Source organism: Vicugna pacos, chromosome 15, assembly GCF_048564905.1.
Source record: "Vicugna pacos chromosome 15, VicPac4, whole genome shotgun sequence".
NCBI classification, from domain to species: Eukaryota; Metazoa; Chordata; class Mammalia; order Artiodactyla; family Camelidae; genus Vicugna; species Vicugna pacos.
Window position 1 is genome coordinate 8,574,413 of NC_133001.1, and position 15,324 is coordinate 8,589,736.

At 48.3% G+C, this 15,324-nt stretch overlaps 1 protein-coding gene across 1 annotated transcript; it reads left to right on the forward strand.

Annotated features, from left to right (window-relative positions):
- Window positions 1-7,112: 7,112 nt before the first annotated feature.
- On the forward strand, window positions 7,113-13,742 carry FIGLA (folliculogenesis specific bHLH transcription factor). Its single transcript, XM_072938324.1, has 5 exons — window positions 7,113-7,350; window positions 9,822-9,974; window positions 11,564-11,717; window positions 13,118-13,149; window positions 13,673-13,742. The coding sequence occupies exons 1-4, from the start codon at window positions 7,150-7,152 to the stop codon at window positions 13,120-13,122; spliced, it is 513 nt and encodes a 170-aa protein (XP_072794425.1). The 5' UTR covers window positions 7,113-7,149; the 3' UTR covers window positions 13,123-13,149; window positions 13,673-13,742.
- Window positions 13,743-15,324: the final 1,582 nt, after the last annotated feature.

Here is a 15,324-nt window from a genome sequence, read left to right on the forward strand (position 1 = left end):
CCAGACCTTTAAACCACTCCAAAAACTCATTTCTCTCCTGTGGCTGGCCACATCCTGTCCTCAGACTGTTAGCTCTCAGAGCCGCATTCTCCACTTTCCTTGTGCACATTCACCCTCCCCAGGACGAGGATTTCTGCCCGATCAACTGAGAATGAGAATTTCTAGGGCAGGTTTTTGCCCCGCCCACCGGAGTCCCATCCTAGGCCTGCGCAGGGAACGCTATGCAAATTTCTGGAGCTGCTTCTCTGCATCACTCCCCTTCATATTCTGCGCCCCCAATTATAGAATGCTCAGTCTCCCCAAACTCCCATCTCTCTCTCCTCAGTTTAGTGGGCCTGCCATGCCCCCTGGGGACACCCTCCTCCCTGCACGGTGGTCTGGGAAGCTCCTCCAGGAACAAATCCAGGAAGGTGGTTGGCTCAACCAGTCAGACCCCAGTTGTTGTCCAATGTCTGAAACAATTGTTTCATATATTTTGTCTAGTGTTCTGCTTGCTTATAGAAAAAGGGCTGGTCCGGTTTCTCATCATGACCAGAATTGCTTGTTTAGGTCTTCTGCCCATTTTTGGATTTTTTTTTAAATTATTAAGTTGTATGAACTGTTTATATATTCTGGAAATTAAGCCCTTGTCAGTCTAATCTTTTGCAAATATTTTTTCTGTGGGTTCTGTAGATTGTCTTTTTATTTTGCTTATGATTTCCTTTGCTGTGCAGAAGCTTATAAGTTTAATTAGGCCCCATTTGTTTCTTTTTGCTTCCATTTCTATTGCTTGGGTAGACTGCCCTAGGGGAACATTGCTGAGATTTATGTTGGATAATGTTTTGCCCATGTTTTCTTCTAAGAGGTTTATAGTATCTTGTCTTATGTTTAAGTCTTTAAGCCATTTTGAGTTTATTTTTGTGTACGGTGTGAGGGAGTGTTCTAGCTTCACTGATTTACATGCAGCTGTTTCCCCAGCACCATTTGCTGAAGAGACTGTCTTGACTCCATTGTATGTTCTTGCCTCCTTTGTCAAAGATTAATTGACCAAAATCCTGTGAGTTTATTTCTGGGCTCTATTTTCTCTAAACGTCCTGTGGAGGATGTATTGAAAGCTGCAATTTCCCCAAGCATGAGGAAGGCAGGGGAATTAAGTTCTCTGCAGACTGAGTGGAGCGATCTGGGGAGACAGAGTGAAATCTGCTGTTGTCCTGAAGTCAGCTTGTTCCACTGATCCATACGTCTGTTTTTGTACCAACACCATGCTGTTTTAATTATTGTAGCTTCTAATAGCTTTTTGTTTGTTTGCTTGTTTCTAATAGCCTTTGATTCAGGTATTTCAGTATTACTTTGTTTAATGTCTAAATATTCATAACCATGAAATCTACTAGAAGAATTTTACTTTTTTTTTTAATGGAGATTCTAGGAGATTGAAACAAGGACCTTGTGCATGCTAAGCATGTGCTCTACCACTGAGCTCTACCTCCCTCTAAATTTTACTTTTTATCAATATTCATTCAATCAGGGAGTATTTATTGTGCTTCTGCTATGCACCAAGCACTCTTTGAGGGTTTGGGGATTCAGCAGTGAACCAAATAATGAAAAAACCCAGCCCTCATGAAGCCAGCATTCTAGTAGGGAGGAGAGCTGGTTAGGACATCCGGCCCCTTCTCATAATAGCCACAGGCAGGAGTCTTGTGACGCTTGCAAGCTGGGGCTGGGGCCTTCTGGAGTAGCAAGCAGCTGCTCACCATTGATCCAGCCAGCCATGGTCTGTGGTCTGTGGTCTGCAGCTAACGAATCAGGAACAGGTAAACATGAAGGACTCTCTCCTGCTCACACTCCAGGGTCACGTGCTTGGGCTGGCCATGTGTCTCCTGTGGAGGATGTTCTGAAAGCTGCAATTTCCCCAAGAATGAGAAAGGCAGGGGAATTAAGTTTTCTGCAGACTGAGCAGAGCCATCAGGGGAGGCACAGTGAAATCTGCAGTTGTCCTGAAGCAGTCGGCTTGTCACCCTGAGGTGCTGGCTTCCACTGTGGGAACCCTGGGCAGCTGCCACTCTCAGCGACCACAGATGGCATTGGTGGCGACAGCAGTCTATGGCAGATGATCGCCACCACACGGGGTATGCTGCTGCCCCCTGGTGCCCACAGCCTTTCCTCCCCGAGCCATCTTTCCAGTCTTTCTGGGTATGAGGACCCCACCTGACAGAGGCTGAGGTCTACACCTTGGGATCTGGGGGCGAGCCTGACTCTGGCACAAGGAGAAGACAGCATGCACTTTCTGGTTGTCATGAACTAACCTCCCAGGCCTGGTTTTCTAGGGGCAGGGAACAATTTCTCAGTCAGGAGAGAGAGCATATTTTGGAGAAAGACGTCACAGCATTTTGAGGATGATGGAGGTCACTAGTTTAGAGGGAAAGGTACCCCTACTTATCATAGTTGACAACTCTGAGTGTTCTCTGCCAACTGATATCCCAGCCCGTGCTTCGGAATTCTTACAGCACTCGCTCCCATATACCCAGATTTGGGGCTGGGCCTTGGCCCAGTCCCCCACGCGTTCCTACACCACCGGACAGAGCCTCTCCCTTTGCATTGCTCTCACTTATAAGGGCCTGTTATACGTGGCTGTGCATCTATCTGCTACCAGCAATTCCTGGGGCTCAAAGCCAAACAACCCCAGAGACCCCCACCGCCAGTGAAAGCTCCAGGCCCCCAGGGAGAGTCACAGGAGAGCGAGGAGGCCTGGGTTGCATTTCAGAGGGGCAGCTTAGTGTAGAACAAGGGGCTGCCAGCTGGGCCTCAAAAAGGGCCCACATAGCACAGTGTCTACAGCACAGTTGTGCCTCTCAGTTCCCCCCTAAAGCAGCCTGCACCCCGCTTCATCTAGAACTTCCCAGAGCCCTGCTTTTCTTGCATCTTACCCTCCTGGGATCTGACGAGCACTTCCCACTCCCAGCTGTACAGGTCCCAGGACTAGGATTCTGGGCCCCCTTCAAGGTGGCCCCAATGAACCTCTCATGACATCTCTGCTGTGGGGTCACTGGAACCGAGCCCCGTACATACCTCAGTGCCCCTCAACCAGCTCCTGCACTGTTGCTCAGAACATCCCTCTGCCTGGGTCACCTAGGATTTGTCTGTACAATAGCTGAGTTTCTGGATGTTCTATCTGGTTCATAAATCGTGATTGCTCTTCTCACCATCACATCCCACATCCAATGTGGCGGGAGTTACACGAGGCAGGAGAGGCTTGTGGCTATAGACCCAGGGTGTGTAGCCAGACTGTGTGGGTTCAGTTCCAGCTTTGCCCCTTTCTAGCTGGGAAAGCCCGTTACCTGACTTTTGTGTCTCAACTTCCTCTCCTGGGAATAAATTAGAATCCCTCTCTTGAGGCTGTTGGGTGAGCTGAGAAAATGAATGCACCACAGGCTTGGAATATGCTTGGCACCGGGTCCCATTGTACAAGCCTTAGCTGTTACTGTTACGTCAGTGGCCTGGTGGATTTCTCACTGCATCACAGAGCAAATTTCTTTTCTAATCCCTCCTTTACAGAAGGCAAGATGAGGCTTAGAATCTGAATGAATTACTCAAAGGTCCTAGGAACCCCAGTGTCTCAGAAGCTCTTCCCCTCTGACCCACGATGAACCCTCGGGCCCTTTTAAGTCTCAGCTCCTGTGTGAGGCCCCATAGCCCACAGGCCATAAGCATCCATCTACCCCTTTGCGAGGTGGCCCGGCATCTCCCTGCATCTTATCAGAGCTCCAGGTTCCTGGCTGCAGCCGAAACACAGCAGCACAAATGAGAAGGGCTTCAGCTGAGGGTCCCTGTGAGGAAACGACCTTTCAGCAGCTTCCGGGGGACAGAGCCCGTGGGTCTGTTCCTCTTCTCTGCTCTTGGTGGAGAAACACTTCTGACCCGCTGTTACCCTTGCTGGGGATGCGGCCAGGATGTTGACCCCAGCTCATGCCCAGGGGGTGAAGGAGGAGCACGAGGGAAGTGAAGTGTGGGCCACAGGGAGCAGGGCCTGCCTGCTGGCGGACCAGGTCAACCAGAAGCACAGGGCTGGGCCCAGAGACCTTGGGCTGGAGGCCGCTCAGACCTCGAGGAGACAGGACTGCCATGGAGACGGCAGACTCGAGTTCCAGCCTCAGCTCTGCCGCTGAGCAGCAGTGGGACCGTGACTAGTTACTCACTTGTCCGGCATCAATTTTCCCATTTGTCCAAGGGAAGTAAAGCCTGATTCCCAGGAAAGTGGTGAGATAAAATAGTACATGCTATGTAATCAATAATATGTAATAATAAATACACTTATGTGACTACGAATAATAATATGCAACTTCCAAATCCGTTTCGATGGGAATTCCGGGCAAGGTGACATGTCTTTATACTTTTTGATTCCTTTTAAAATGTCATTCTGGGCCTTCCTTTACTAAAGCTGTTGTTCATCACTCTCTCACGTCTTGGCTGAGTGAAGGAGTTGAAGGGAACTGTGTCTGAGCGAGGATTTAGTTGGGGTGGAGGTCTTCCAAGCACCCAGGCCGGGTGTTCCCATCAGGAGGGGGGTGTTCTGCTCAGCTGGGTGCCAGGGTAGCGAACAGGCAAAGACTGATGAGTTGAATCTGCTGGGGCTCTTTCTCTGTGTCTGAGGGTGGAAGATGATGTGGCTTGGCCCCCTCACCCCTTTACCCCACCCCCCTCCATTTCTCAGAACCCCCTGGACCCAGGGTTCCAGATGGCAAGTCAGAAGATGTAATTAGAAACAAGGGTGTGAGATTGTGAGCGTGGACGTGAGGCAGAGTGCCCCTCCTTGTCCTTTCGTCTGTTTCCTGCGGACAAGCCAGCGCGTGGGGACTCGAGGTGTCTGGGCCGCAGTGTTCCTGGCCCCGCCCCAAGCTTTGGAAAGCTGCCTGGTGGTGTGTCCTTGAACTCAGAGTTCTTCTTGCTCCTTCAGCCCTCCCAGTGATTGTGTAAGCACTGAAATCGCTGAATTAAACCCCTTGGCATCTGCTGAGAATATCTAGAAGAGTTTCTGACCCTGCTCTGAACCCTGACTGGGGCGAATGGCCTGAGGTCTTCGCTGCTGCGAGGTTGGTCCATGCTGCGAGTGATGGCAGAAGCCTCAAAGGGGACAGCTCCAGTTTTAGAAATGACACCCAGGAGCAATGATGGAGGAGTGATGATTTGGAAGGAATCCAAGTCCTTGAGTGACCATGAGGAACAGAGCTGCATCGCTGACCTCCACTTTTCTTACTGTTAGAGGCGAGAGATATAAACAGTTTTGTTCACTGGGTCCTTGCATTATTGGATGATGGTAAGTTATCAGCACCTTAACTCAGACTGGCTTATGTGATTGCTCTCCCTCAGAAAAGATGGCTCAGTTGAGGAATTAAATGCCAAGAGGCCAGAAAATTATAGTCGGAGTTGATGGAGGGTAGCGGGTCTGAGGAATAAAGCCTGGGGTTCTCACGCTGGATTCCTGATACATACCAGTTTGCCCAAGAGTTTGGAAATAAAATAGAATAATGTCGATAATCTCCTTTTTGATGCTCAAGGAAAGCTAAGTAAATGGGTAAACCATTTCCATTTTAAGCTTCATCCCCACATATTTGGCTCTTCCCTCTGCCTCCCAGCAGACACCACCATGGGAATTCAGAGCAAGCAAAATTATTTTCCATCTTAAAAATATCTATTGTTATTGGTGTTGGATTGGAGTTAGAGGAATAAGTGTGAACTTACGCTTTTTAAACATACCTATCCATCTGTATACAGAGACAGCTAGATATAGCTGTGTGTGAGTATACGCGCGCGTGTGTGTGCGAATGTATAGTTCCTGTCTGCAGAAAGAACATAGAAACAATGACATTCCAAAAGGAATGAACAATCAAGCATCCAGTCTTGGTTTCTAAATCCCATCCTCCCCTAAAAGGAGAATTGATTGATTTCAGGGCTGGGGCTAGGAAAATTCGAGATGAGCCTGGAATGTATTGTGTCTCTTTGGGCACAAGTAAGAAAGTGCTCAAAGAATGGTGGGGTCATGTCAAAAGGACAGAGGAGCCAGCTTGAAGGGGCTCCCATAGGCCAAATTTGTGACAATTTGAGCATTAAAATAAGGATAGGAATGAATTACATCTTACTGAATAAAAGAGAAATCCATGAGCTCATAATGACACAACAAAATTAATCAATAACTGGGGAGAAGGGAAACCTCTTCCCCGAAGGAGGATGCCAACTGTTTGGCCATTATTAGTGTGGTGGTTAATTCAGGCAGGAGTCAGCAAAGGACTCTAAGGCTGTCTCCTCACAAAATATCAATTAAAAGGGGGAAAATATTTAAGGTGAAGAAATCTGGCAGAAACCACCTTGATGGGGTGATCAAGGTTAACATCATCAGGGGTGGAACAGTTCAGCATCAGGTGTCTCCTTATGTGACGCACCGAGGAAACCCCAGCATCTCTTCTACGGAGTCTCCGCCAAGAGGGCAGGACCTGGGTCTGGACACAAGGAAACACCGGGCAGACCGAGGTAGAGGGACATCCTACGGAATGAAAGGCTTCCACTCTCTGAAACTGCCGAAGTCGTGAAGACAGGGCAAGACCAAGGAAACGCTTTAGAATAACAATAATGAAAACAGGAATATTCATAAAGAGAAAGGGAGCAACGGAGCAAGTGTGAAAAAAAGTTAGGGAGTAGAGAACCTAGGTCAAGGGGACACAGGACGTCTTCGTTATTGCTCTTGCAACCCATTTGTTTCAAAACGAATTTTAAAAAAGGTTTTGGTGTATCTATCAGTTTTTTCCCTGATGTGTGTGTATATACACGTGTATACGTATATCCAGAGAAACGGAGGCCCCGGCTTAGGTTAAATCAGAATTTGGGGGACTGGTACCCGGGACGGTGGAGTTTTCAAAAACTCCCCAGGTGACTCCAGGGTGCAGCCCGGTTTGCGAGCGCGCGCTGCAGTCCAGGGTTCACGGAAATCACCTGTGGAACTTGTGAAACAGAAGGTCTCAGAGAAGCTTCCCGAGAGCGGGCCGGGCGGGTACGCAGGCGCGCAGGGGAAGCCGACAGGTGGTCCGGGCGCCCGCGCGCCCGCCCCCGCCCGCGGGCCCCGCGCGGCCGCAGGTGCTCCCGAGGGCGGGCCCGGCCGCCCGCAGGCCTCCGCGCGCCGCCATGGACGCCGCGCCCGCGCTCCTGGGCGCCCCGCGGGCCGAGGTGCTGGACGACGTGCTGCGGGAGCAGTTCGGGCCGCTGCCCAAGCTGGCTGCCATCTGCCGGCTCAAGCGGCTGCCGTCGGGCGGCTACTCGCCCACTGAGGACCTGCAGTTGGTGCTGGAGCGGCGGCGCGTGGCCAACGCCAAGGAGCGCGAGCGGGTGAGCGCCGGGCCGCCTTCCTCCCGGCTCGCCCTCGACCCACCGCCCTCTCCAGACGCCTCCGGGACCCGGGGTGCCCACTCCCCAGCCGGGGGGCCCAGGGCGACTTCGACCTCCCGAGGGCCGGCTCGTGTTCCCCTCAGCCCGCTTGGGGATGGCGCCTCGCCGGCCACCCACCCGGACGGGTGCGGGAACCGGGTCTGGGGCGGGGGGCCGAAGTCTGACAACTTCAAACGTCTCCCCTGGACGGGTGCTTTGACCCCTCGGAGCGCGGCAGTGCGCCTCCATCTCTCTACCTCCTGCTTCGGGTGGATGCTTGGGGTCCCCTTTCCTCTGTGTTCGGCCTCGAAGCACAAATGACGTGAGGGACAGGGGGCCTAATGCCAGATACTCATTTCCTTACTTTAAACAAAGAATGACAGCGCCTCGGTGTGCACCCAGACGCCCATTCAGCCCCGGCAGGAGACAGGCAGTGGCTATTTCCCAGTCTGGAGGGACGCGGTGAATCACCAAGCGGGATGGGCCCGCGGGCGGAGTCGGAGCGCCATCTACTGGTGGTTTTCAGTATTTCCAACTAAACTCTGGCCCTAAACTTGTCAGATCCTGTCTCCTTTCTGCCCTTTGCAGTTTAGGGGTTCCGGCTGCAGCAGAGGTGAGCCCAGAGAGGGAAGGGCGAGCGGTGGAAGAGGGAGGGCGCACATTTCAGCCTGGGGCTTGAGGAGAAGGTTCAACTGGGGGCTGTTCCTGCACGCTCCTGGGCCCTTTAGACATGTAGCCCCAATCAATTTGGAGCTTTGGGAAAAGGTGTGAGGAGAAAGGACCAACTAAGAGAAGAAGACTTAAGGGAAAGGTGGGAACCCTTTATGATAACCCGGTGATCTGATGTGATGACGTGACCCTGAAACAAATACAGTATTTTGCATTTTACGTTGGGCTTCCCCAGCAGGAATTACTTTCTGCAGAGAGCTTGTCCTGGTGTTATCCACTATTTCAAAACAAATGACCTTATTCTTCTTCATAATAATGAAATGACTACACCTGGAAAACAGAGAAACTATTAATAAGGACTAAGTAGGGAAAAGAAACACCCATAATTCAAATATAACTACCATGAACTATCTTGTATAATTCCTCCTAGTCTTTTTTTTCTAGTTATGCTTGTGCATGTATATGATCTTGTGATCTCATCTAGTATGTATCATTGTATGTTTTTCACTCAGCAGTATCAAAAGCATTTCTTCATATTCCTAAGCGTTTTCTTTTTATTCCAAAGAACAGCTTTCCACTTCATAGTCCAACATATAAACGGACCATAACTTACCCAGTCTCCAAGCGTTGGGCATGTGTTCTTTTTTGCAGCTTTTTACTGGTACATAGATCTACGGGCATGTTTGATGATTGCTTTAGAACAAAATGGTACAAGTGGAATTACTGGGTATAAACGATCTCATGACTTTTAATACAAGTTGCCCAATTGCTTTCTAGAAAAGTTTATTAATTTTTATTCCCTTTTACAAGATATAGGACTGTTCCCTTTTTCCATGCCCAATGCTGGGTATGGTAAACAAAACAAAAATGTTGCAAGCTTGGTGCATGAAAAATGGTATCTAATTTCTGTTCTAGTTTGTAGTTCTTTGATGATTAAAGTTCAATATTTTCATAAGTTTATCAGTTATTGTATTCTGTGAACGGGCTGGCTCTATGTCCCTTGGCCACTTTGATGTGGGGTGGGAGGGGCTCTCAACATAAGTGAATATATCAACTTTATGGTGTAGTGGGAGCCAGTTCCTCAAAAGCCGGTGTGCCCCAGGGGGTGATCATCGGAATTCCAGGCCTTTGAAGTTGAAGGATTAGATCCCGGAGATTAAGGGGAAAAAGGTACTTCATTTTACTTTTCAAATCTCGCCAACATGCAGGCTCTCTGTACTCTAACACTTGACTTTTTATCATAACTAGACAAGCGTTTGTACATTTTATTCATTATTATCAGTACAGCTTATTGAGGACTTTCTATGGGCTTGGTCAGGAAGAAGTGTTTCTTGTGTAATAATGTCACTTAATCACCGCAGAAAATGCTCCATCACTGCAAGGTGGGTATTTCCACTTTGCATCTAAACAAACCAAGGCTTGGCGATATGAAGTATCCTACACATTTTTGTAAAGCTGAATGGTAGAGCTGGGTTTTAAATCCTGATGTGCTGGCTCTGAGCTTTAGCCACTACCTGTACTGCGTCTACACTGCGGTGGGTGTGCTCTCAGAGGAAGGGGAGGAGCTCAGCGTGGGCGTAGACACTCCTCCCAGTGCCGGGTTCACGCCGGCCCCTCCCCTCGCCAGGAACCCGGGAGCCGGGCTCTTCACCGCCCAGACAGGAGGGCTGTGGAACCCAGCCCTAACAACCCTTTTCTGTGGTTTGGGGAGAGGTCTTACAGATTCGCTTCTTTGTGCATCACTGTGCTTTTCTCCCTTGCAGATAAAAAATCTCAACCGTGGTTTTGCCAAACTGAAGGCCCTGGTGCCGTTTCTTCCCCAAAGCAGGAAGCCTAGCAAAGTTGATATCCTTAAAGGTGCGACTGAATACATCCAAGTTCTCAGTGATGTTTTGGAAGGAGCCAAAGACTCGGAGGTAAAGGTTTAAGAAGTTGGAACAATGATGCCCACCGTTGATCGAGCCCTTTCTCTGTGCCAGGCATTCTGCACGTATATTGATGTGCGTGTTCTAGTTAGCTTATAACAGTCCTCTGAGCTATTTATGAGCCCCATTTTACAGAGGAGGAAACCACAATACAGGTAAAGGCCACGCAGCTAAGAAATGTCAGGACTGGGGTTTGAATCCAGGTCTGTGTGAGCTTTGGAGCCAAGTTCCTGACCAGGTGTATCCTCACCACCTGTCTCTGTCCAGGCCTCCAGCTCCTGACTGCTTAGCCTTTAACAGGACTTCAACAGCGGGGGCACGGGAGGAGGCCCCACTTGGTGGTGGGGTCTCCCTTCAGCAGGACGCACATCAGGCAGGACACAGAGAGGAAGAGGCATGTCCCTTGGGAGAGGCCCTCCCTGAGGGACAACCCTGCCACAGAGCCCAGCGATGGCCTGGTGATGCCAGTCTCCTGGGGTTGTGCCACCGTCCAGTGGGACAACATGAGTGAACCTGCTTTGTAAACTGTGAAGCACCACAGTGTCACCACCATTATTGGGGCATGTAGCTCAGGGATGTCATTAGGCAACGGGAGGTGGAAGCTGGTTTCATGGGCTCACTCCATGGAGAGGTAAAGCTAGGAGGCCTGGAAATGGCTTAGTCATCAGAGGAGGTAAGATATGAAGAGAGGAAAGGCCTTAGAAACGAGCCCTAAGTGATACCGCTGAGAGGAGGAGCCATCCAAGAGGGGCAGGTGGAGAAGCAAGATGGGGCCGAACAACCCAGGGAGGGAGGGATTTGGGGAGTCCGAGTGTGGAAGGTGGTGGGAGATGCTGCAGGGGGGCCGGGAAGACGACCAGGCCCAGCACGTGAGGTGTGGGATGGGAGCAGGCTGGGGGTCCACTCGCGGTGGGTAGGGGGTGTGTCATTGGTAAACACCTGGAGGCCAGGCCGAGGGAGATGGCGAACTTCAAGTCCATTCAGCCTGGAAGTCTGAGCCTGGAAAGAAGGATCCAAAGGCTGGGAAAGGAACAGTTGTCAGATCAGTGAAGGTCTTTCTAAGTAGCAATGTGACCCTGTTAAGGGACAAAAGAGGTCAGACAGTCAAGAGAAGAGAAACACACTCATTCTAGGAGCTTAGAGCAGAAGTAGCAGGTACATAATGGTACCCCCTCCCCTTGCCTGCTAGTCCTCCTTAGGTGACTTCTGGGAGGATACATTCTGGGATGGTGGGAGTGGATCATCCTATTGGCCAAATTGGATGGCATGTGGACATGTGCCAGTGGCTGCCTCAGTTTTTCCTTGCATGTGAATTGTCTAACAGAAGTGCTCTGATAAAATACAGAAACTGTTCCAGGCTATCATCTTTTAAATGCAGTTGCCAATCACACAAATTTTAAGGTTATAGAAGCACAAAATACGGTCTATTGAGCAATGATTTTTCTTTCCATAAGAACTTAAGCATGGCCCTCATCCACTTAAGTAAAATTTCATAGGTTAAAACTTTGAAATATATTGATGTAAGACTTCAAAACCTGACAGTCATATTATACTGTTTGACAACTAAATATGGTTTCTAGAGACAAGACCCAGATCATCAGAACTATAGCACCAGAACTTCCGAACCACATATATCCTTGGCCAGAGAGCCATCGAGAAACACCACCCGACATGCTGGCTGTGCTGTGGGCTTGAAGAATGAGGAGGAAGGGTCCTGGGCAGATGGTGGCAGTGGTGAGTCGTCACACCCTTGTTGCCAGAGGGCGGTGTCTGCGACAGCAGTTACCTGCCCAACCAGGAGTCTGGTAAAGTGTTTCTTCTGAAATAGCCATGTAGCTGTCCAAAAACTCACAACACATCCCTTGAGGCATGTGGCATTTTCTATGTTAAAACGTGATTGAAACCAGATCCTTGTGTGAAAGCAACGAGGCGGGGAGGTGCAGTTTGCTGGTTGGAAAGATCTGTGATTATATTTGCAAGTTGCTTGGAAAGCAGCTCAAGGGAAAGGCAGCTCCTCCGGAATCACCCAATACAGACCTACGCTTAATTTTTTATGACCCTAACTAATACATCAGACAGTTTTCTGGATTCTGAGGTCTTCAGAAAAAGAAATAAGTAGCTTGCCTTGCATGAAGCTGCATGAGGATCCCACACACACACACACTCCTTTGCATGCACGCTTGCTCACACATGCATGTTTGTTTTTGAGTTGCCCTTGTTGGAAGCAGGGTTTGTAAGTAACAACAAAGGAGTTTTTGTAACAGCTATTTCTTTGCCAAACTGATGAGCTGCTGATAGAAGCAGCTTGCTTCTCCACGTCTGAAGAGTGGACTTTTGGCTCTTGCTGTGTTTCACTGTTGCCCAAACAAGACCCCTTGCTCCCTCCTACAACACGACTGCTTGGAGGAATCTGGAACCAAGTGTGCTATAACAAGCAAGTTGCTGAGTGTGAAATAAGGACTGTGGAGTCACAGATGATGGTTAGTGGTGGGAGGTGGTTTAGAATAGCCGAGTACAGGCTCTGGGAACAGAATGCTGAGGTTCAAACCCTGATTTTGCCACCTGTCAGCTGTATGACCCTGAGACGTAAGAGAGCTACTAAAGTTCTCCAACCGTCAGTCTCCCCATCTGTAGAATGGGACTGAGAATTGGACCCACGTAAGATAACTGTGATTTCAGGATAATTGAGAAGACCAAGGTGATCTTACCATCTTAATAAAGCCACAGATGGAAATATACTAATATGCTTGCAAAATTTTTCCTCCCCAACTGAATTAAAAAATTAGGGTGCATAACATTGTGTGTTATTTTTTATTCTCTCATTGGCATGTTTAGAGGTTACTATATATTCTTTTTTATTTAGTTTTATAAATTTTTATTTATCTTGGGGGAAGGTAATTAGGTTTCCTTATTTAGAAGAGGTACTGGGGATTAAACCCAGGACCTCATGCCTGCTAGCATGTGCTCTACCATTTGAGCTATAGCTGCCCCCTACTGCATATTCTTTATAACAAGTTTTAAAGGGCTATTAAGTGGACAGGTTTCTAATTGTTGGACATTTGTTTTTAGTTTTTCTCATAAACATGGTGAACAAACTGTGCTTAGCTCTTTTTTGTATTTTGTTTTGTTTTTAGGATAGATTTCCAGAAGTAGAACTGAGTCACAGGTAAGTACAATCCATGACTTGATGCATGGTGCCAGTTTATGACCCCACCAGCTACGTAAGAGTGCCAAGTTCATCATATCCTTGCCAACAGGGGGATCTATTAAAGTGGTACTTTTTTTTTTTTACATATATACATATATTTTCAGATTCTTTTCCATTACAGCTTATTACAAGAAATTGAATATAGTTCCCTGTGCTCTACTGTAGGTCCTTGTTGCCTATTTATTTTATATATAGTAGTGTGTATCTGTTAATATCAAATTCCTAATTTATCCCTCCCCTTCCCCTTTCCTCTTTGGTAACCATAGTTTGTTTTCTGTGTCCATCAGTCTATTTCTGGCTTGTAAATAAAATCTGTACATCTAGCTGATATCATATGATAAAATGATAGAATTTTAGTGGGTAAAAAATGGTATCTTTAAATTTGAACATCTTTAATTACTTTTATTTTCACTTTTGTTCTGTTTTTGAACTGTTTATTCCTATTGGTTAGTCATTTACAATGAGCTCTTCTCTGTTTCAGGTTCTTTCAAGTATGAAAAGTGAAAAGGCCGGCCCAGGGCTACCTTCTACAAATAAATGCAGTCTTGAAAGCTTGAGTCTCTTTTTTAAAAAAAAAAAATTGTGATAATTCAAAGTTTGACAGTTACCCTTTAAATGGCCTTGCCTGTCACAAACCTACTTGACTCTCCTTTCTCAGTTTCAGGTACCCAGCTTAGGCCATATGGCACCTTGATGCAGGTTAGACGCTCCAGCACCGTGAGCACAGAGGCAGCCTTCTTCTTTGCAACAACTGCTCGCCTGCTCACAAGGACCTAGCACTTAATAAATGTGCCTGTTCTCCATACTTTACATACACTACCTTGTTCTCCTAACAGTCCTGCAGGATATCCCTGCTTTACAGGTGGAGAGACTGAGGTACAGAGAGCCTGCAGTCCTCTTAGGCTGCCACAGCTTAGACTGCAGACTGGGTGGCTTAACAGAAGTTTATTTCCCACAGTGCCGGAGGTTGGCTAGTCCAAGGTCAAGGCCTGAAGGGCTTCGTTTCTGGGGGATGTTGCTTTTCCAGACAGCTGCCTTCTCTCTGCGTCCACACATGGTGCAGAGAGAAAGAAGGAACTCTGGTCTCTCTTCCTCTTATAAGAACACCAGTCCTACTGGATTAAGGCCTCACCTTTATGACCTCATTTAACCTAATGACTTCCTAAAAGCTCTGTCTCCAAATACAGTCACCTTGAGGGTTAGGGCTTCAATGTACAAATTTTGAGGGAACAAGATTTAATTCATAGCATTCCACCCCGAACTCCCCCAAACTCATGTTCTTATCACATGCAAAATACATTCATTCCATTCAAACAATCCCCAAAGTCTTAACTCGTTCCAGCATTAACCCTAAAGTCCAAAGTATCACCTAAGACACATATGGGTGAGACCAGAGGTGTGATTCATCCTGAGGCAAGAGTCCTTTCCAGCTGTGAGCCTGTGAAACCAGACAAGTTACATGCTCCCAAAATGCGATGGTGAACAGGCACAGGGCAGACACCCCCATTCCAAAAGGGAGGAATTAGAAGAAAGTGCTGGTGGGTCCCCAACAAGCCCCAAGCCTAGCAAGGCAAGTTCCATTATAGTTTTAAGTTTTTGAATAATCCCCTTTGGCTCAGCGTCCCACCTTCCAGGCCCACTGGGGTGGCAGCGCCACCCCTCACAGTGGCCTTGCCCTCTGAAACCAGCAGAAAACAGTCTTGCCCCCTGGGCCTGTGGTCTGAGTGGCAGCCCAGATGGCCTCCCAAAGGCCTGTGGGTCATTGTTCCCTGTCCTTGAAGAACAGGGCGTGTTTGCAAACGAATGCCTCCGTGGTCTCGTTGACAGCCTGCCTTCATTCTGTTCCGCTTTCTCTGTCCCCTTCTGCCGAAACTGGCAGTGTGTTTGCGGTAAAATCCCATCTCTCTTCCTGGCCTCTGCTGAGGTGGTTGATGGAGTCCATGACTTGCGCTCATGATCTCGTTATCAAATGGTTGTTCAGCCCCACCCTCAGTACTCTCTTCAGGGCAAGCATTCTCACTTCTTGAAATATAGATGAGAATTCGCTAAATCTCTAAGTTCCGGTTCCTTTTTGTTTAATAATTCTTTAATTCATCTCTCGCCTTTTGCGTTTCACTATAAGCAGTAAGGCTG

Excerpts from the sequence above, each read along its gene's own strand:
- FIGLA (XM_072938324.1), top strand. The coding sequence starts at position 7,150 with ATGGACGCCGCGCCCGCGCTCCTGGGCGCCCCGCGGGCCGAGGTGCTG. Across the intron at positions 7,351-9,821 it reads ACGCCAAGGAGCGCGAGCGG|ATAAAAAATCTCAACCGTGG; the intron begins GTGAGCGCCGGG and ends TCTCCCTTGCAG. Across the intron at positions 9,975-11,563 it reads AAGGAGCCAAAGACTCGGAG|AGACAAGACCCAGATCATCA; the intron begins GTAAAGGTTTAA and ends TATGGTTTCTAG.